Source organism: Ambystoma mexicanum, chromosome 7p, assembly GCF_040938575.1.
Source record: "Ambystoma mexicanum isolate Mex_15411 chromosome 7p, UKY_AmexF1_1, whole genome shotgun sequence".
NCBI lineage: Eukaryota > Metazoa > Chordata > Amphibia > Caudata > Ambystomatidae > Ambystoma > Ambystoma mexicanum.
In genome coordinates this window covers 165,360,276-165,383,261 of record NC_090939.1, presented here as the reverse complement: position 1 = coordinate 165,383,261, position 22,986 = coordinate 165,360,276, and the positions used below count along the sequence as shown (strand labels likewise).

General features: G+C 43.4%; 1 protein-coding gene across 1 annotated transcript in view; it reads right to left on the bottom strand.

Moving 5' to 3' along the window:
- Nucleotides 1–6,841: 6,841 nt before the first annotated feature.
- LOC138526531 (trefoil factor 3-like) overlaps nt 6,842–22,986 on the bottom strand; it is a 123,523-nt gene continuing 107,378 nt past the window's right edge. Inside the window, exon 3 of the mRNA XM_069637334.1 lies at nt 6,842–7,026. Within this exon, the coding sequence (XP_069493435.1) occupies nt 7,019–7,026 (8 nt within the window). The 3' untranslated portion in view covers nt 6,842–7,018. The remainder of the gene's footprint in view (nt 7,027–22,986) is intronic.

Below are 22,986 nucleotides of genomic sequence, written 5' to 3'. Positions count from 1 at the left end.
GAATGGTTTCTTTATTTGGGTGCCACGTGTAACTCCTTTAATTCATTTTATTTAAATTCTTTGCTTCTAAATGTACTCAATAATGGAACTTTTTTTGATAGCTAGAACTGTTCTTCTAAACTACATGCATCAATAATGTGCAATTTAATCAGTGATGAATGCATTGCTGAAATTCCAATGCATACATCGCATTGTGGCCTAATGGCCTTAGTACGAGTTTGGCTGTAATTTGGTGGTAAATCACCCTAATTACTGCAAAAGTCGGTCAGCGTTACCGCAACTCGGTTCCCTGGACAGGATTACGAGTGGTGGGAATGCAGGGCAAATCCCCATTTTTGGACTCCAGGGCACTCAATGGCGATTTTGGCAGAATTATCGCAAGCAGTAATTCCACCGTGGTAATTCTTATGATTTTGGGAGGTAAAGTGGGGGATTCATCTCCAGCATTTTGCTGAAGGTGAAAGCCCCACTTCTCCTCTAAACTTTAAATTTGTTGCTGCAGTTAGAACTGCAGTAATTCCATTATTTCCCAAAAAATGGCAGCATTGGAATTACCGCAATGCTGTAGTGGGGCTCCATGTGTATTTTTTGGAGATGTCTTGTATTTTGATTTCAATCCTATGCTTTTTCTGGAGGTGAATCCTCCACTCTGCCTCTAAATTCTGAATTTGGCAGTGCGGTAGAAACGTCAGTAATTCTGTTAATGCCAGAAAAGTGGTGGTAGTGGAATTACCGCCACTTTTTTTAAGCTTCCTTGTATTTTGATTGCAAATGGAGGGGAGGGTAAGGAGCATCAGAGGTTAGCTCAGCGGTAACGTTGCTCGTCTTGGAAGCAAGACAAGACAATGCGGAGCAATACAGGTTCCATCCCCGGGTCCATGCTTAGGAATATCTGTGGGGTATTCAGCGAGTTATGATATGATATGCTATGGCATTTGTAACGCGCCTATACACAACTGTTTCAAGACAGTGAAATAACGAGTTATGATTATTATAAATAATTGGGAAGAGTAATTATGGATTCAAACTGTGCTTTGTGCCTGACTATGGGAGAGCAGGACTAGTGCATCCTCAGGACCAAGTGACACAATGCATAATTGCATGCATCATTCAAGCTCTGGTCCGTGAAAAATCTAAACATGCAACATCTCACCTGTTTCCTTAATAATCACCCAATGTTTTTTTGTTTCAGAATGTTCCTAATGGGATGGCTCAACTGTAGAAGGTCAGGCGGAAACACCTCAACACAACGACTTCCAGCCAACTCGACACGACTTCAATAAAAATAATTTGATGAAATATTTCGATACTGTACACGCCCTCTCTGGTCTTCCACAATATTAAAGGAGTAAAATAAACAATTAAGTCTATCTGCTGTGTCTTGGATTCTATACATAGGGGCTCTAAAGCAATATTGGTGTATATATTTAAGCATCATTTTTGCATTAGTATGACACTATTCAATAAAAACTTACAATAACATTGGTCCATTAATTTGAAAAGAATAGACGTATTTAGTTAACCATGTGAATAATGTCATACATAGTGAACGGAAGGGTCATGTGACCAACAGTATATAAAACAATAAAATTGCACTATGAGTGAAACAGTAAACATGACACATCTATAAGGTTTATAGGCTCTGCCTATTGTGAAATAAAGCCACTCAGACGGCAGGAAGTATCCAGTTTCAGGGGCAAATATCTAAACTGGATGAATTGGTGAATGAGGAAGGACACCTATGACTGCTGGATGGGGACCAGTATCCCCAGAACAACTGGACACTCTTGTCTCAACTCGTTCATATGGTCACTGCCCAATGCCTTCCCCATCCTGGAGAGCCAGCTGGCGAATCCATTTGGGCCATTCTACCCAAGGATAGGCAAGATAATCCTTGATATCTCTGAGGAAAGCCAGGACAGCAATCCAGAGGTGGCTACCCTCAAGTAAAGTCAGGTCATTCTCTGAGCTTGCTAACTTCAAGATAAAAGTGTACCCTCAGAGTGGGAGGGAACACAAGAGACACCTGAATGGGAACACAGTGTCTTCGCCTCTTAGTTAAGAGGAAGCCAGTTGTCCAGCAGTCAGACCCAAAGGGAGACCTCTCAGATGGATGTGGTAAGTCTCAGAGTGGTGTGCCTAGGTTTTAGGGCTATGGACCCATCCCCTGAGATTACAAAGATGCGTATATTTCATTGCATGGTTACCATGGGTAACATCATAGGAAGTGTAGATGACCAACTAAGCAAACAGGTTCAGGAATTGCCTGCCCCTTGGAATATACGACAATATCATCGATGTAGACTACTACAAATACATCTAGAAATTTTGCCAAAACTTTGTTTGTGATAAATTGAAAAGTTGCTGCCAAAATGCATCACTTGGTATTCAAAGAGACCAAACCTCACACAAAACGCTGTGTTCAATTCATCCCCTTCTCTTACTCGTACTAGATAATAAGATCCTTGTAAATCTACCTTCGTAAAAATGGTTGCACCTTGGATCTGTTCCAGCATTACCAAAATCAACAGTAGAGGATACTTATTTTGATAGTAACCTTATTCAGAGCCCTGTAGTCTATGCAAGTTCACAGAGTGCCCTCTTTCTTATCAATGAAAAATAGTGGCGATGCAGCTGGTGGTTGTGAATGTCTAATAAAACCTTTCTCTAGATTATCTGGAATATATTCTGTTAAGTGTTCATTTTCCTTTTAATTTAGGGCATATATGCGACTGCATGGAATATGGGATCCTAGGGTCCAACTCCAGGTACTGTTTCATGGGTAATTGGCCTTGAGGTTAATTGGGACCCATCTATCACTCTAACCTGTTCTGCCCTTTCCTTACGAATGACATGGATCCTCATAGCTTTTACAACATTTCAATCCATGACATTTCCAGTAGCTCCCAAGTCTATCACTACCAGCTCACTTCCCTTCAACTCCCCCTGAAAGACAAGGAAATGTTGAGGTTGATTAGAGGGACAGCCACTTGAATTGTGGTAGCCACGTGCTGAGTCTACGTGGGACTGGGGGACTGAAAGGTTTGTGGGCACCAAGAACAATTCCCAACAAAATGTGCAGACTTCCCACAATACAAACATAGGTTATTTTGTATTCGCCTATCCTTTTCTTTAGACAAGGGACCCTCTCTTTCTCAGATCTTACAAAGACTCTTGTTTTCATGTCTGTATTATCGGTTTCAGCCTTGGCTCTTTCTCTTCTCACTACCACAGGCTCAGAAAAACCTCTCCTCTTCTCTACCTTTCGTTCATCTAAGCGATAGTCAACTTGCATTACTACATTTATCAGGACTTCTCAAGCGTGGGTCTGTCCACCATGGTTGCTAAGGCATCCTTTAACTCAGCCTGCAGTTCCCGATAAAATAAGGAAGCCTGCTTCTCCTGTGGCCACCTACTTTCCAAAACTAGCAACTTAAACTGAGTAATGTATTTCACCAGATCCTTCCCACCTTGTATTATTTCCAAACGTTTGCTTTCAACCTCCTGAGAAAGCTGACGTCTGCCAAACAATTTCTTAAATTCAGCCTTAAATTGACCCAAATTCCTCATAATAGGATTTCCTTGAACCACTAGTAACACTGAACAGTTTGCTGTCTCTCACGTGATATATGATAAAATGAAGGCTACCTTAGCCGCTTTAGTCTGGAAGGCTTGTGGCCTACACAAAAAGTCAAGCTCACCTTGAGTCAGGGTGGTCTGACACCTTTTAACATCCCCCAGAAACATTCTAGTGGGGCTAAAGGCACGGGTGTCAAAACTAATCTGACTCTCTCAGCATTCCCTCCTCCTTGTTCAGCATTTTCTACCATGTCTACTCATACCAATTCTTGTGTGTCTAGTTCTACATTACCCACCTTAGGTGAGGGGATTTCTTTAGCCTGCAAATTGGTTACTCTAAGACTCAATTCCTCCAACCTTAAATGTATTTCCAGATTATCTCTTCTAGGAACTCTAACCTCACATCTTATCTTTCGGAATGATCACTTCCATTTCATATTGTAGTCATAATTAGAATGTAACACAATTATCTTACTGAGTAAATCACATTATCAAAAATTAGCATAACCATGTTCGCTATTTTCTGATAGACGTTTAACATGGCAAGAAAGCCCACCTTGGGCACTCCTCTCGTACCCTTTTGACATACTCCTGTGGGAATGTTGTAGGGGACAACTAACTCCAGCGGGAGTGTGTGATTTGTATACATTTAACAGACTTTTTGGCAACATGATATGATATGATATGATAGTTTATTTATATAGCGCCTATACACAATGTGTTTCAAAGCGCTTCAAGGCAAGGGAGGGACCAAGGGAAAAAACAATGACATTCTTACAGGTCATGAACAGTAAGGATGTGAAATTAACTATCATACTCGGCCTGATGACATTTCAGATAGTGCAAGAGCTAAAACATAGATAAGGAAGGGAGGGGGAGATTGGGAAGGAAATGGAAACAGACAGGCGACATTTCTGATAGAGCCGGAAAAAAAAAACAAGAGGTGAGGGAGAGGGGTGCAGAAAGGTAGGGGAGGAACAAAACAAGCGACTATCATATTAGGCCTGACGACATTTCAGATAGTGCTGGAGGGAGGGTGGGGAGGAAAAAACCAGTAAGGGGAGGGAGGAGGAGACAGACGAGGTTGCTATCAATTTAGGTCCAGGGACAATTCTGATAGAGCAAGTGCATAGAAGAAAGTAAGGGGAGGAGATAGGGAAAGGAGGAGAGAACAGAGAGTTAGCAGTCAAAAGAGTGGAGAAGCAAGAGGGGAGTGTGAATACAATTGCAGAAGTCAGTAGTAACACATAATGTTGCAAGCCAGGATAGAAGATGAAGATGGGAACAGCATGATTCAGGGCCACCATGAGTACAAGATGCAAAAGAAGTTCAGGATGAGAGTTGCGAAAGGGTGACGCACCATGAATGAATGAAGTCCATAAAAGACAAATCCAGCATTGTTCACAAGACGATGATGGTGAAACCAGAATGTATCAGGACAGACTCCTGCAGAAGTAGGCTTGAGTGGGGTGAGAGGGGAGCAGGGTAGAAGAATCAAGCAAAACAGGCAACACCTTTGTGCAACATTGGGGGGGCACAAGGGAACATCACGGGGGGAACAGAGAGAGTAACACATGTTGGTGCATGCCTACCTGCTGTCTGAGCAAGGGGTCGGGCTCTGGGTCCTCCTGGTCCGAACAGGTCCAAACAGGAATTCCCCTTTTCTTCGTCTGCCCTTCACTTAGGACGCCCTTGATCTAATAGTTAAGAGGCAGGGCTAAGAAGGTGGGTGGTGCTTGCTAAGTGGTGAAAAAGAGCAGCAAACAGGAAGGCACCAGGTGGGCGGGGCTTGCTAAGTGGTGAAAAAGAGCGGCAACAGGAAGGCACCAGGTGGGCGGGGCTTGCTAAGTGGTGAAAAAAAGCAGCAAACAAGAAGGCACCAGGTGGGCGGGGCTTGCTAAGATGTGAAAAAGAGCGGCAAACAGGAAGGCACCAGGTGGGCGGGGCTTAGGCCAGGTGACCTAGATCCACTTGCACCTGCTCCTCATCTGCAAAGGAAAAGAGGCTGAAGGGCTCCTTAAGTAAGGAAAAAGAGCGGCAAACAGGAAGGCACCAGGTGGGCGGGGCTTGCTAAGTGGTGAAAAAGAGCGGCAGGCAGGAAGGCACCAGGTGGGTGGGGTTTAGGTCAGGTGACCTAGATCCACTTGCACCTGCTCCCCATCTGCACCTGCTCCCCAACATAAGAATGACAGCAGAGCTTCATGTTTCACACATTTGTTTGTGATTAAAGGGTTATAGGGTTGAATTACTAAATGCATAATACACACTGGGTTTGGTGCTCATTTCATTTTTTCCAATATTCACCATAATATTACAGTGTTTGGACACATGAATCATATACATTGGTTCTGGCAGCTGCTTGGAAGTGAGGATAGCATGGATGAGTCATCTGTTTCCATCATTGGGGTCTGAGGATGTCCTGCTTTCTGTTTGGAAAGATAATTTGCCTCATTCTAAGCTTGGTGGTAAATCAAGAGTACATTTGCTAATTTACCCAAGAATTGACTACTGTTACCTCCACTTGGTCCTGGAGGCCATAGAACTACATGGGGATTTTTTGCAGATTTACCATGCATGAGCGGTAATAGTGCCAGAAGAAGGCTGAGACACATTTGCTTTGGCTGTCCACCCTTGCTATCCCAAATCTTCAGTGCAATACTTTTAGGAACAGAGATCACATTCCAGGACTGGAACAGAGATCACATTCCAGGACTGGAACAGAGATCACATTTCAGGACTGGCTTCTACTAACTTAATGGGCAGAGAGCTAGAATGTTCACACAATCTTGGCGTTAGGATGGCCCGGGTTTCTAAATGGCCACTTACTCTAGGTATGTATTGATGTCAGTAAAGAGGAAGTTGCTAATGGTGATGATGTCATGGATGCTCTAGTGTCTAATCAGTGGTGTGCCTTTGATGACCTCACTGGTGAAATCAGATTTGACATGTTGTGCAATGTCATCCACATGCTTTGTGGAGAAGTTACACGTGAATAACTCCTTAACCAGCCCTGGGCACACATTCTGGGAGTTTTTGATTGCATGCCACTTAAGCTTTACAGTTTGCAAAACGCAAGAAGCGTGTAACTGAGAGTTAGTTCCCAAAAAAGGGAAAAAAATAACATATTAAACCAATTGACATTATATCATTTTGGTGGGTTTATGCTTGGAAAAACAAAACAGTACCATACATTTAAATCTATTTAAACAAAGTGGCATTGGCATATTTGAGACAAATAATTATTAAATAAATTCACAAGAGATTTGACTGCAGCTTTTATTATTTTTTACAGAACTAGCCGTACAATATTTATTGACAATTGGTAAATCACTTAGAAATATCTTTTTTTAAATGATCAAGAGACACTGAAGCCGGGCAGGTTGATCGGATGTTCCATGTAAATGATGGTTCATGCTGATGGGGCAGCCAGGTGATGAAGCTATGCACCTAAAAGTAGGGAACAACAATTAATATGTGTGCACGTGACTAACCATCAAAATGAAATATAACTGTACAATCAAAGTTTGTTATCAGGGCATAAACGTACACCGTTCATCTGTTTTAACATGTGACAGAATATGTAACAGAACCAAAGCACATTTTAGACACACAGGACATGCTCTTTAGGTACACAAAACATCGGTTTATGTGCTTCTGCAAAGGAGTTCTTTCAACAATTCATAAATTGCAACTTGACTTCAGGAATCCACACATTGGAAGAAAGAGTAGGTATTTATGCATCCAGTTAGTAAGCAGGACAATTGTACACCCATAGCTTTACTATTTACTCTGTTCACCTAGGACTGCTGGTTGGACTCCCCACAGAAGAAAGACCTTTGAAGTTTGATCAAATTAATGATACACATTGTTATTTCTCTCAAATGATTGGCTGTACACCCCAACTATTCACTTGGGCATCGCTTAGTTTGCTACCTTATGTCGCGTGTGGTGTATTTAAAATTGCCTGATTACGGAACCTGAGTATCCATAAAGTACACAATGACAGGATGTTCCATGTAAACCTCAGCACATGAAATTTCTTCTTGTTCGAGGAGATTACACTTTTCCTGTTTTTCCCGAGGTTTGAGGTTCACTGCTTTCAAGCTCTCATCTATATATAACACAAAGAGTAAACACTTTTGACACTCTGTGCCTCATTATGAGTCCGGCAGCAGCAGTGCCGGTAATACCGGCAGTCTCCTGCTGGACTCGTGGGGATTTACCGGCTCCGGACTTGCCAGAATCACCGGGGCATTACAGCCCCGGTGGTCCCGTTATTCCAGAGCCAGCATCTCCATTACTCCCCAATCCTGTGGAGTCACAACTCCACGGGAATGGGGGCAGTGGAAACACTGGCACCATGCTGTAATGGTGTTGGTGTTTCCATGTCTGGTGGCGTTACACCACACGGCCACATAATTCGAAGTTAGCCGGTCCGGAAAACAGTGCCGGTACGGTTTTACCAGCACCGTTAAATCCGGACCCTCTGGGTTTGGCATTTGAAGAGCCAGGAGCAATACTACATAGCGCTGGTTAGAGGAAAGAATTTGCGTAGATACGCAGAGTTAAGTTAAAATCAGTTATATTGTAGGTTAGAGTAGTGTTTAATCAATAATGTAGCTTACTGAGGGTTAGGGAATTACAGTGAAAGTGTGTAGGGGGTTTGTGGGCACATGATTTCTGGGTGTAGGTGGAGAACACCAATTCAGAGACCAAATCTGCGAGAGCACTACATGTATTTTGTTGGTGTTGGAGTACACCAAAGCAGTCTTCGGCACATGCACCATTTTTTGGTTTGGGAAGATGCCAAGCAGCTCTTAGGCACAGGTGAATTGTGCAGGTGGAGGAGCATACCAAAGCACTTTTAGGCACATGTGAATTTTGCAGGCTGGGGAGTATACTAAAGCACTCTTAGGTGCACACAAATCTTGTAGGAGGGGAGAAACCCAAAGCAATCTTAGTCAGATGTGAATTTTGTAGGTGTGGGAGTACAACAAAGCAGTCTTACATAAATCTGAACATTGGAGGGCAGGGAGCACACCTTAGCAGTCTTAGGCAGGCATGAATTCTGTAGGTGGTGGAGTATGTTAGAGCAATTGTGAGTACACTTGAATTTTGAAGGCATTGGTACACCAAAGTAGTGTTAGACACACTTGAATTGTGTTGGCGGAACAATGCTCCAAAGCATTCTGCTGCAGGTAGCACTGGGCAAATGTATTCAAGCAAAATCCACATAATCCATTTGTTTCTGTTTGCAGTGCTAAAAAGAATGTCTATTATTCATGATTCATACTAGGCCCGAAAAAAGTAAACCCACTATATTTTACTGCACAAAAAGAAAAAACATCATTGCAAGCCCCATTGCCAGGAAAGGTTCTGTGGCATCACTAAGGTCCCATCATTCTTGCTTTCTTCAAGATTTTTCAATCTGCCAAATCATCATTTCAGCTCAACCCATTTTGCTGAATGAGGTGGTGACCATAGCCCCGTCTCACATACACAGCTCAGAAATGAACCCCCGAAGGCAACGTCAAGAGGAAAGAACGCCATTTAGAAAGCTTAGCCAAAGTAGCTAGCTAAAGCCACAACCACATTTTACAGGGCAAGATATTTCCTGAAGAAATGGAGCCCCCATTTGGAAAGTTGCTCAGACAATTCATGAGACCCCAAAAAGCATGAAGGGCATGATTATGACTTTGGCAGGTTTATCTCCAGTTATACCACCAGATCCATCTACCGCATGTGGTAATTATCTGGCTTCCTGGAAGGTTTTGCAGGACTCCAAGGCATACAGACCTTTCTGTTATCCCACATTCAGGAATCCTAGAGAACTCCATGGGATCCGGTAATTACCGCAGGTAGTAATTACCGGATGCGGTAATGCATGCTCTTGTGTGTGGAGGTAATTGTGTGGTTACCTTGTGTGGAGGTAATTACCTCCAGAAATAAGACGTTCAAAAACAAAACTCAGAATTTGGCAGAGTGGTAAGAATCGATTATGGTAATTAGCAGATGTCTTATCACGACTATAAAATGCCTAAGCAGGTTCTGTGTGCCCGGGGAACCTTTTTTGAAGACCGTAAACGCTCTTCCCTTATTAATCAGTGTGTGTGAGGTGTTCAACTTTTCTCAGGCATGTTTACACTGATTCACAGATTGCTCATTTTTGTTTTTTAACCTATGTTTTGTGATTCGGTCTCCTGTGATTGCCCGACCTACACCACATTGCTTCCCCCGGCAGTAATCAGAGGTGTAATGGGGACTCAAAGAAGGAGTGCAGGTATTTTGCATCAAATAAACATGTCACTGCATGCATGCACTGACTCCCAATGACATGTCCGCTGTCTGCAATGCCCTAAGCATGCACTTGATCTGGATGCATTTGCATGGATGCTGTCTGATCATATGGAGCGGAGCCGCTGGCGGCAGGTGGCAACACTCCGTGCAGCTAAGCACAGAATCCCCAATAGCTTCCAATTTCTGGGCAAAGGCCTTTTCCAAGGAATTGTGCACTATTCCAGACTCAAATAAGCTTCTGCGTCCTCTTCCCTTAAAGATATGCTGAACTTAGTCATCACAAAAGCGTATTTTCTCAGAGTGCTTAATTTGTGGGGATGTTTGCCAGGTCTGAGCCCCGACACTTATTTCCGCACCAGCACACTCCAAGTTTTATGATAGGGTGGTGAATTTACCTCCAGCACTGAGCGGGAGGTATAACCGCCACCCTGCTAGTAAAAAACTGCCAGCATTACTGGCCCGGTAATACCAGTGCTGTTAATACCGGCAAATCCCCCCATGGAGTCATACGGTACTCCATGGAATGGGGCTTTACCAGCGTTTCCACCACTTGGAATCTGACGGTAATTCCGGCACACCAATTGGCAGAAACGGTAATACAGATTACTGGTATCGCGCCATTAATGCCGACGGGATACCGGCGACCATGTAATGAGGCCCAATGAGTTTTAGACACAACACAAGCAACAGCAATGAGCCACATGGCATGACTGTGCTAATTTTCCATTGACATGAGTAAGGCAGAAGATACTGAAGCGGTGGTGCTTGTGATGGTCATGCTAGTAGCCTGGTCTAGTCACCGGCTGTGACCTTGTGGCAGGGTCATAACTGGCAACCAGGTGGGTGGCTCTGCGTGTGCTACAGGGAGCAGCCAGCCAAACATGATTTCTGGATGGTTGATGCTTGTTGTGGCACTCCTCCTAGCGTCTTTGCAGGGCTTGTGTCGTCCTTTAAGGTGGACGTCCCAAAGCTGAGGAGAGTGTTTGCAGGCAAATGCTTTGTCCTTTGTTCAGAGACTCCCTGGCACTTCCCACCTAGGAAGCTTGCTGGCAGAACCTAGCAGGGCATTAAGATGTGCCATTGCCGTTTGATGCTTGCATTGCTGTGCCTCTGCAGGTGGGGGCAATCGGCAGGCACGTTCATTGTCTCGTTAAATTAGGCACTTCCAGTTTTTTTTCTTCTGGTATGCAGCTAGCCTGGGCTCCATGAATACAAGGCACGTTCCAGGCTGTCAACCCAATGAATGTTCAGCACACACTGGCACATGACTAGTATTGGTGCTGCAGAGCCACCAATGCCTTTATTGGAGCAGGAGGAACCAACACAGAGAGGCCAACAACAGGGCAGTCACCAGCACGACCAGAGGGACAAGGCCAACCTTTCGAAGACGTTGGGCCTCACTACGAGGTTGGAGGTAGCCTTGCCAGTAAAATCGGCAAGGCTACCTCCAAACTCGCATCCGGGTCCGCCACCCGCAAATGGGCAATTACCGGGCTGTTCCAGCCCAGCCGGACCCAGTAATTGCCCTTTTGCAGGTGCCAGGCCCGGAACATCTCCATTCCCACTTGAGCCCCATAGGGTCTGAGAGGCACCCACGAGCACAGCTCGTAGTATGGCGGTAAGATAGCAACGGTGCCGGTAGCGCTACCGGCACCGTTGTTGCCTTACCGCCATACTTATAATGAGGCCCTTTGTGGCTATGTTTAACAGGCCAGTTAATCAGTTCACTAAAAGATTTTTGATACATTTGTAAATAATTGTGCTACATCAACTCAACATGTTTCCTCTGTTTTCCCTAGAAGATTTTTTAAATGTTCCACTCGTCACCGATAGAATCAAAAGAACGTGTGTTTTGTGAAGAAACAGTTCACATATTTTTTTTTTTAAATTTCTTTATTATTTTCTTAACAATAAGACTATACAAACATAGTGTCCTCCAAGCCAATGGAGGATTGGTAGTAACTTCCCTTTCCCTCCCTCCTCCCCCCCAGACCAAGTACACAATCACGCGCTGCAGTCTCTGCGCATCTGGGTTAGTTTGTGTTGTCTATGTCTCCATCGGTGGAGCTGCCTACCTCAGGGTGGAACAAGGATACCGTAAGGGCCACCCACTGTAATAGGTCGTCGGAGGTGTCGGTTTTCTGGTGTCTTTGTGCCAGTTCCCATGCTCCCGTCTCGGCCGTGGTCCATTTGCGTAGGTCCTCCCACCACGTTGCAACATTGGGTGCCTTGGGGCATTTCCAGGCCATGGCAATCCTTCTTTTTGCTAGGATGTACATGAGGTCTTTGAGTTTGTTCAGCGACCTATTCTTTTTATTCCTGGGGTACCGCCCCAAGATGCAGGCTTTGGGGGATTGCACGTCTAGCGTTATGTCCGCATTGGCTGCTTTGGTTTGGATCTGTGACCAGAAGGTTTGGACTGCCGGGCATCCCCAGAACATGTGAGTCATTCCCACAGAGGGATCCAGGCATTTGGGACATGTTGCGGTGCTCGTGTCGTTGAATCTGGAGATGACGCGTGGGGTGAGGTAAGCCCTATGAATAATGTAAAATTGTATGAGCTGGAACCGTGAGTTCCGGGATACTTTTTTGTGGTAGTGTGTCACTGCATCCCACTCTTTGTCTTCGAATCTCTCGCCAAGTTCAAGTTCCCACTTATCTCTACTCTTGAGACTTTGTTGCGTAGCACAGTTCAGTAGGGTCTCGTAGAGCCTCGAGGTTTCGTGGCCTCCCTCCGCCGCACATAGTAGGTTCTCGATGGCCTCGTGGCCGGTGTCGAGGGTCTCCATCTCTGGCCATCGTTTTGTGAGTCTGTTCGCTACAGCCCTGTGTAGGAGGAATTGACCGGGCGGTATTCCCGTAGTTTCTTGCAGTTCGGTGAAAGAAACAGTTCACATATGTGGTGCCTGGTTTCAAAACACAACTAGTTTGTTCTGTTATTTTGATCAGTGTTTGTAAATCATACAGCTGCCATTCGCGGTGAACACATGACCCCCAATGAGCCAGTGGGAGCTGGAGCTGCAATGCAACCCTGTGGGCACAGCAGTGGGCGGCAATCTGCTGCTGCCACGTGGCAGCATCTCGAGAGGATAGCTCAGGGGTAACGCGCTCACCTTGGAAGCAAGACGACGTACAGCAACACAGGTTCGATCCCCGGGTCCGCGCTTACAGGTATACACGCATTTCATCGACTACCTTTTCATCGCCAACATTTTTCATCGCCAAAACTCTTTTTTTTAAAAAAAAATGTTTTGGGGGGGGGTTTTATAGGGGTAGGGGTATGATTATTAAATTAGGGGAGGGGTTGAGTGGTGGAACCCCCAAAAATAAAAAATAAATAAAAAGAGTTTTTGGGAATGAAAATGTTGGCGATGAAAAGTCCCACGATGAAAAAGTAGTCGATGAAATAACGTAGAACCGCGCTTACAAACCTCTGGGAATAAAGCGCGTTATAAATATCATATCATATCACACACGTCTTGGAACATTTTTGGGCTGTGGCAAATTAAGCGCTGGGTAGGCCACTATTGGTGCATGCCATGTGACTCTGACTGCCGTAGCTTGCGTTCTGCAGGTAAACATGTCAGGTCTGTTGAAGTCCTCTGTGTAATGACTGCTCCAGCTTTAATTTGTACAGCACACATATACCATGGGCATCATTACGAGTTTGGAGGCAGCCATGCCCTTAATAAGGGCATGGCTGCCTCCAAACTCGGGTCTGGGTCCTTGGTCCCTGAAAGTGGAATTACTAGGCCATTCTGACCTTGGAGGGCCCGATATTTCCCCATTCAGGGAACCCCGACCCGGACCATCCCCATTCCCATTTGAGCCCCCATAGGGCTCAATGGGAATGGGGAGCATGCTAACAACGTTCCCGTTAATGACGGCTCCGTTGTTAGCATGCTGGGCCGCTCGCAGGACCAGCTAAGGACGTCTGGTAAAACCAGACGTCAAGAGCGGGTCCTGCAAGCGGGCCTCGTAATAGGGCGGTATGGGGTTAACGGCTCTGGCACCTTTACCGGCACCGTTAACCCCATACCGCCCACCTCGTAATGAGGCCCCATGTATGATGTAATTATGAAAGGAAACACGATCTGTGTATTCCCAATTAGAAATTTAAGGTGGAGACCTAATTGTAGCTTGCGCTTGCACTTAGAACAACAAAATCAAGAAGAAAAAAGGGAGTTCAATTCTATAAATTCTTCTTAGCCTGAGTTTGTTCCAATTGTTGGGATGGTATCTTCATTGAATTATAGTAATTCAATTCATAGCATCTCTTATTCACAATGGGTATATCTTAGATTTGTTGATTTAAATAAATGTGTCCAGCCTATTCCCGACACGTGTTTCCCCATCTAAATTTTGACGGTTCCTCAGGGGTATAGTGGCTAGTTTGCAAGATATTCAAAGGTATATGAAAACAATCATAAATCAATCGTTTGCATCCTATTGAAAAAGAAAGAAAATGGGTAGAACAAACTGCATTAGGATCTCCAAGGCAATCTTAGGGTCATTCAATTGATTTGGGTGAAGGTGGACATGGCCACTCTATAATTTAAAACACTTTCAACCCATCGCTCATCGTAAGTGAACATATATCTTAAAGTGAAATATACAAATGTAGTTCAATAGATCTACTCCTTAGATGAAAGTGAACAGAAATAAATGGCATTGGACTTTTAAAAAAAGTAATGAACACCGCAAAAATAACCTGAGATTGGAAATGTTCAAATAAATATGCTGGCAAACTATTAAGGGTGCTCACCTTCTAAACCCAGCAATCTGTTGTGAAATATTCCCTGGAAAACGAAATCTCAATATGAAACATGTGCTTTGGGTCTGTGAGTAAGGGTCTACTCTGGGAACATGGCAACCTGAGTAAAATACGGGAAGCCAAATACTGGAGCAAGCTTGCCATCCTCAAAAAGACCCAAGGGGTTGCTTCTGCCCTCTGAAAAAAAATGTACGCTGTCCACCCACATGTGTCCTTTACTTGTGTCCTGAAAAGCAGCCACAATTAGGGGAAAATAACTGCACCAGTGTCCAGGATTGCAAACACTCTTGCCACATTGTGGGCAAATTCTCATGATTTACTTGCCCTCTCATCATTTCCCCTCCCAACCCCCATGTCTGGCTTTCAACAAAACTCTGCTTTATAAAGCTAACTTGAAAATTACACATACAACAGTGTCACTCAAATATATGAATCCCTATAGAGCATTGTTAGGCAAAACGTGTACAATTGTGGTATTATTCCCACCATCTTGACTAGGGGACTACAAATACCAGAATGCAATTCAGAAAAAGGCAACAGAAATGGTCTCTAAGTGCAAAGCTTTCAAGGACTGAAAGTAGCATGGTTTAAAATAATGAATATTCTGTGTGTTAAAACTAGGAAAACACATGGCATTCGGGACTGTGGACTGTCTCCCATCCCTGCAGTAACTGGGACCAACCCAGCTTAGCTTCAAAGCGAGGAAGGATCTGACCACCTCAGGCCATGCTGCTCTAAGTGGTCTTGTAAGGTGGGTTTATTTATTAGCCAACATGGCCTGAGGGGGCTGGCCCATTCCTTGCTTTGAAGCTAAGCAGGGTCAGTCCTGGTGACTGTGTGTCGGAACTCACCAGCAAAAAATTACAAATCGAGTCAAAAAGGAGTGTACGACCAGGCCAGAAGTATCACAGTTTTATTTCAGGATCTCAGACACAGCTGGGACAACTATATTCAAACACAACGCGGAACAGAACTGCGCGAAAAGGTACTGTAAAGGAAACACCCCAAAATCAAAAGCTTTTATACCCGTCTAAAATAATGAACACTAGGCATTTGGCAACATGAAAAGTCTCCCCACATGTAGCTGATTGGTTACTGCATATTAGACCCCTATAGATGGACATACATTACCTTCAGTGATTGGGTCCCGCAGACCTTGCCACACCATCCCTGGCTCCTACTGTGACGTCACAGGCCAACCCCTAGTTCCCACATAGTAATGCCGATTCATTGAAATATTAGGGATGACCAGCAGAACTGTATTCATCTGTCCCGGTCATCTCATCTCCCTTTGACATGAGATAGAACCTTCTGCCATGACACTACTAGAGCATTAAACCAAAAACAAGTCACTGTATAAATGTATCACATTAACAACTCTTTGACCTTCTTCCCGGGCAGAAATGTGTTCATGGGCAATTTGAAACCGCCATGGGCTTTTTGAAACAGTCAATAGATCAGGCTTAGTAAATTAAACATTCTGAAATTATAAAATAGTTGTGTATTTATTGCCTTTAGGCAGGACTCGTGAGCTTTGCTTTGTGACCTCAAAAGTAACAAACATTCTTTGCTTCCTACTATGTTACCCTGGGATTCGCAATGAGCTATCAGCTACTGCAGCTTCTAAAAAAAATGAATGAAACAAGCACATGTTTCCTGCAAAAGCATGCTTTGGTGTCCTTTTACTGTGCCTCCGCCTAATACTTTTTTTGTTATACTTACCTGTCACCCATCTTTATCATCATTATTTCTTTAATTGTGAGACACTATTATTTTGGGCATTCTCCAGCCTACTTTGAATTTGCAGTGTAGCTATCAAAGCAGCCCCCTCCCCCTCAGAGCACTAATAACACAGCTGGTAAATTCACGCCTCTTTGCTGCGCTGGAATTGCATTTTTATCACAACTGCATGGATGAGAAACCCACTATAGCTGAAAGATATCTGTGTTTTTTATTATGTATACAAGATTGCAGGCTTTGAGAACCTTTATGTTAATTCAGTTGAACTACAGAGCATTTACAGCGAAACCAACATCTTTCGCCAGCACCAGATCTTATGGAAAAGGTACATTGATGACGTGCTCATGATTTGGCACGGTGATGAACAACTACTACTGACATTTTTTGATTGGCTTAATGGCATCAATCCCTTTTTACAATTAACGATTCATTACGATAGACATAGAATCGATTTTCTAGATCTCACCATTTTAGTTAATAACACTACCAACACGCTAGAAGTTAAACCATTTCATAAACCTACGGACAGGAACTCTTTATTGAGATATGACAGCTTCCATCCCAAAACACTTTGTGACTATTTCTCCTTCGGCCAATTTCTTAGGTTGAAGCGCAACAGTACCAACACTGATGTCTTTAAGGAGGAAGCCGGGATTTTGAGTAACAATCTCATACAGAGAAGTTATCCTCGACAAATTGTAAAACAGCCTTTCAAAAGGGCCTCTAATAATCATCGACAAGCCCTTCTTGAATACAAGAGCAAATCTTCTACACCTGACCCAGATGGTCTGATTTTTGTCAGTACGCATAATCCGCTGTCACACAAAATTGTCAGTATAATTAGAAAAAACTGGCATTTGTTATCCAAAGCAACAATCCAGTCTCGGCACTGAGATGCGCGTTCAAACGCGGACGTAACCTCAAAGAATTAGTTACGAGGAATGATATTTGTGACTATTCTACCTCTCAGCTCACCATTACTGAACAATGGGGTTTAGCAAGACCTAGTGGACATTCACCCTGCGGTAGTTGCAAATGTTGTTCGTCTACTAAACGCACTACTGTGGTTGACATAGGTCTGACAAAAGCCTGGCAACAACACACCTTTCAAACTGCAATACGAGTGGAGTCGAATATGCCATCTGGTGTCCTTGCCCAAAATTATATATTGGACAAACGAAAAGCAAAATAAAGATCTGTGTTACCGAACATAAGAGCTGCATTAGGAATAAAAACATCACAGCTCCCATGGTTGGCCATTTTCTGATGAACAAACACGATTGTGAAGATCTGAAATGGACTGTTTTGAAAAAGGTACGTACTGCAAATGGCGGTAACACAAGCAGAAGTATCTTGGTAAAGGAAGAGATGAGGTTAATATTCCTCACCAAAAGCCATTTAATTGGCCTTAATGAACAACTAGACCTCATTTTCTAAATCCTTTCTTCGATGATACATTTTTGAATTCAGATGTAACGATTATTTCTGTTCTATTGTATAACCATCCACCTTCTTTCTTTTGTACCATTTCGCCCATCTGGTTTGTTGTGTTAATCTTGATAAAGTTCACAACATTGCTATGTGATTAGTGACTCCTTTCCAGTATGGCCGCATCTATTTACTTTAAACGCACTGTCACACGTGACTAGTACCGTGATGCTCTACAGGATATATGGAGCTGTTAGTTTCATTTTACAGTCCTTCTTCCATTACATGAAGAGACTGTGCTTACTTCCACCATGGATATTCGACGTAAGCTCCCGCACACGGTAAGCATTCGAGTGTATTTTTGACTCGTAGATACCAGTTGTATACAAGTTTTCTTACCTCCGAATTACGGTGTAGCTCTTTGGGCTTTAATCTTTCTTACCGTCACTGTTACTACCTTACACATTTGGTGAAATGGATGACCATTGTGTGTTTCAGTTTTGCTTCGTTTGATCCCAATTTACACATACCAACGATATGCGCCGCCCACGGGTTTTCACGCATGCTTCGGCACAGAACCACACTGTATTATCACAGTCCTCTGAATGCATGCTGTTCCTCCGCTTTTGTAAAATGTGCCTTTCGTAATGTATTCTTTTCTACCATACGGTGCGGAGTCACACTTGCGTTCGAGTATACGTGTATTTAAACAGCACATACACTGACAGGCTGTCTAATTTGCTAACAACGTTTGTTCTTAAGGTTCCCTTTGCCAGATGCTTTAAATAACTTTTGACGGGCGACTTTCATTACGACCATCTCTGCTTCCACTTATGTGGCTCCAGTAACGCGATGGTGTACGTCGCAATCTAAACTGTTATACAAAGTTTAACTGACACCTATCCATTCAAGTAAGTTTTTATGGTGTTCGGTTCTTGTTTTCTTTACTTAACCCTAATAGCCTTCATATGATTAGATATATCCTTTAAGTCCATATACTTGTTTTTCGATCTGGCATTTCGATTTTATGCTTCATTTCTATAGGGCATGCTTTTCCAGGATTTCTGCTTGGTTACATTGCGCCTGGTCTTATCTGTCTGATCCAACTATTGGGGCCTATGCCGCGATTCGGTATATGGCAGAGTAAGTGCTACTTTATCCTTAATTCCAGAGCTACTGAATTATGTAATTAACACTCTTTATAGTATTCCAGATTACTTCTGGTAAAAGCATTACTATCATTTTCTCTGGCTTTGACCAGCCATGGCTACCTAGGTGTACCCTGCTTTCACTGCCTCAGAATTACCAACTATATGTGGATTACTTGGTTTTTATTAGACTGCCAAATTAGATAGTTCTTCCTTTTGTATTCACTCTCTTGCACTGTACAGAGGGTTGGTACCTAATATATTTAGTCTCCATACCCTGTTGGTCCTCTCATTAGTTGCTTGTGACCTCCTCTTGGTGTTTTCAACAGGTCATGTGACCTTGTATTCACGCTCATTGATAGAGCACCGCCACAGATTTATACTGAACTCCTAAAATCAATCGATTCGAGATCAGTAATCTCTGTCCCTTCCATTTCTTGTTTAGGTGCCAGGATGAGACTGGCCTATGGAGCTTCGCAGCACTCCAGCACCATAGATCATTGATGACTTCAGTTCCTAAGTCACCCTGATGAATTTCCACACAATTAACTTAACTATGAAGATGGAAAGAAACATATCGGTTTTCTAAATTGTCCACCCTTGATGTGGCCATAATTGTCAATTAATATGACCTTTTGAAGGTCTCTAATGTTAGGACATTCTAATGATATTCTAGCAATATAGTTCTTGTTACTAGAATTTGAACATGGTGCTATAATATCTTGTGCAATAAGTTTATCTGTCTTTATGTATAGTCCGTGTTTTTCACCATTGTTTTTGTGGTATGAATTGTAGATATGTATGAGTTTAGTATGAATGGAGTGATTGGTGAATTGTATGGGTCTGGGCGTGTTGCTTATTATTTTTTGGAGTAATTGTTTTGATAATCATGTACTAACTTTCTCCATGAATTGTATTTTATGACTTCAATGTTTTATTACACATTAGGAGTTTTTAGAATTCTTATGATACACTTTATTAAATTAAATGAAAATGTTTAGGATGTGAATTGAATTTTTTCATCTCCTGTTGTGTGATGTGGTTTGTACTTTCCCAGTGGTATTTTTTGATTAGTGCTCCATCCATGGTCTAGTTTTGCCTGTTCACCTAAACAAGATTTAATACCTCGGTCTCCTAGTTTTTCTATATATATATATATACATGTTTTTTCCAAGCACGAACGGGTGTATCTTTTGGCTTGGAGTCCCTCATTGTTTATTGGCTTTGAGAACTCACCATGTTTTTAGTCAATGTGCATTGAGATTAAATTATTTGCTGAGGATCACCCACTTTGGTTAAGGAGCGTGCTATAAGCCTCTTTTTATGGCTGAACTCTTGGTGACTGTTGCGATACAACGCACAACCCTAACTAACCACATTTAAGCAGCATGGAAAAAGGGTAAAAAATGATTAGGTTCAAGAATAACATATGCTCAGGTACTTTTGTCCCCATGTCGAAAATCAAAAGCTGGTACCGAAGAATATATGTAAAACGTGCACAATTGTAGCATTATTCCCCCATATTGACTGTGAGACTACAAATTTTATTTATTTTTATTTTTTACATTTGTATAGCACACAAACAGCCCATGGGCATCGGAATGGAATTCAGCATCAGACAAAAGAATTGTCTCTGATTGCAAAACTTTCAAGGACTGACAGTAGCACGGTTAGAAAAAACAAATAATGTGGATGCTGTCTGTTATGAGATATTTAAAACTAAGAAAACAAATGGTATTCGGGACTGTGGAATGGCGCCCATCCATGCAGTAGCCGGGACCGGCCCTGCTTAGTTTCAAAGTGAGGAAGGATCCATCCCTCTAAGGCCATGTTTCTCTAAGTGGTCTTGTAAGGTGGGCTCATTTATTAGGCAACATGGCCTTAGGGGGTTGACTCCTTCCTCGCTTTGAAGCTAAGCAAGGTGTGTCCCAGTGTTGGGAAGGGAACTACTGCATCTCACCCCCCTGTGTGCTTTTGGGTGAGGAGAGCCCAACTAGGAGACCTGTGATGTGCCAGAGGAGTATATAAATAGGCCATGCATGATCATAATATGATGTGAATTTTAGATGTTTAAACTTATGGCCTCATCACGAGTCTGGTGTTAAACCTTAAATGCGGTGGTAATGGTATTACCACCGCATTTAAGGGCCCGCCATATCAAGGGTTTGGCTGCATTTACCCCCAACTTTGAGCTGGGCGTAAATGCGCCGGGAGTTCAGTGATTGTTGGTGCAAATACCACGCAGTAATACCACCAACGGTATTTAGGCCACAAATTCCCCATTGGGTCCAATGGGGAATTCCCAAATGGGCCCAATGGGGAATGGGGAATTACTGTTACGCCAAACCCGTGATCCGGCTCTAATAGCACCGGGGGGTTTGACAGTAATGCTATTAGCCCTGGTGGTATCCCGGCAGTAATACCACTGGGATACCGCCCAACTCGTGATGAGGCCCTTAGTGTGTGCATATAAACAAATGCCATTTTGTAGCTATGGCAGAAGTATGGGTCCTGTATGTCAGCCCATTAGAGACAGGCCACAAACCTGATGAAGAAATCTGAATAGGCCCAAGTTCTGATGAGAGAGAGAGAGACCCAGGCTGCTAATTGCCACAAAAACTCTCCTTTGTTCTACAACAGTTGCCAATATGTTTATCCCTAGAAAGAGAGTATCCTGCAAGGCCATGAGACAATGCTAAGTGCCTTGCTGCACACGTTATCACAAACTGGCCAGAGCAGGCTTCCGAACCCCACCCAGCAAACTACGAATTATAGCCCCTACAACTGTCCGAGTCCCAAGACCCCTGAATTCTGAGATCCCAGTGCACCCCAGGCCACTGGCTATAATCCAGTGAACCATAAAAGATCCAAGAGAATGGTCACCCTATCTTTATTTTATAATGAAATGATTTTTAATAAGAGGTATAGGGAGGGATGAATTATAGTTCAAAAGTGAGGGTGGAAGCCTTGGAAGCCGGAAGACGTGACTGGGATGAGTGAAATGTGTGCGGGCCTGAGTGACCTCGAGACTCACCCTGTACCAGCCTATGATCATGCAAGGTGCCCTGTATAATGATAGAGCAGCACTGTTAGTGTAATGTAGTTAATTGTCTTTTCAACCTTGGTTCCCTTGAGACGATGAGCCCAGCTGACCCCACGTGATGTAAAATGGACGGACAGGGCTGGGACCAATGGCCTGGCATGCCCTATGGAGTAGACTGACCATGTACAGGGTCACAGCAACCAGCCACGTTGGTTTTTACTGTGTATGAGTGACGCTGTGTTCGCTTTTAAGCTTTTGCTTGCACCCTTTTTGCTCTGAACGTTCCTGGGCAGCAGCGTTCTTTGCTGGCACTCCCATGTTTTGTATAATTAAAACTTCTTTTCTTGCAAGAATTTCTTGGCCTTTTCTCCCTAGCCGGTTGTATTTTTTATGGTGTGAGCATTTAGGGGTGTGCCCTGACATGATCACAGCAGCCCCCCGTACCAGCAGAGGTGTTCAGGCAGCTTCTCCGAAGGGGCCACTCTCACCTACAGGAACCAGCCCCAAAAACACGTTTTCACCAGTGGCCTTGCAGAAGCCATCTTTGCAAAATTCCTGTCTGCTCTTTGGAGCGGAGTGCGGCTCAGAGGAAAGGGCAGGTCAGTGTTATTGGGGACTCTGTGACGGAGGAGTTTGGGTGAACATGCATATGTGAGTATAGCCTTCCAAGTGATAACAAGTAGGGGACAGGTGAATGGGAGGCTGTAAAGAGCGTGAATGCGCAGAGAGTGAAATTGTGATGTGTTGTAGATATGGTTTCTTTTATTTTTTGGTATTATTAATGTTTTAAGGAGGATATTAAGGAAAGGAAAATGGAATGGTAGGGAGCCTTCCAGAGACAGCGGAGAAAGTGGTGCCACAAACATTGCATAACAGAAGAAAAAAGGAAATAAATAGGAGCCCCACATAATTAGTGGGCTCGGGAATAGTAGTCGTTTTTATTTTAGTTTGTTATTTTAGCTTGTTTTGTCATGTTT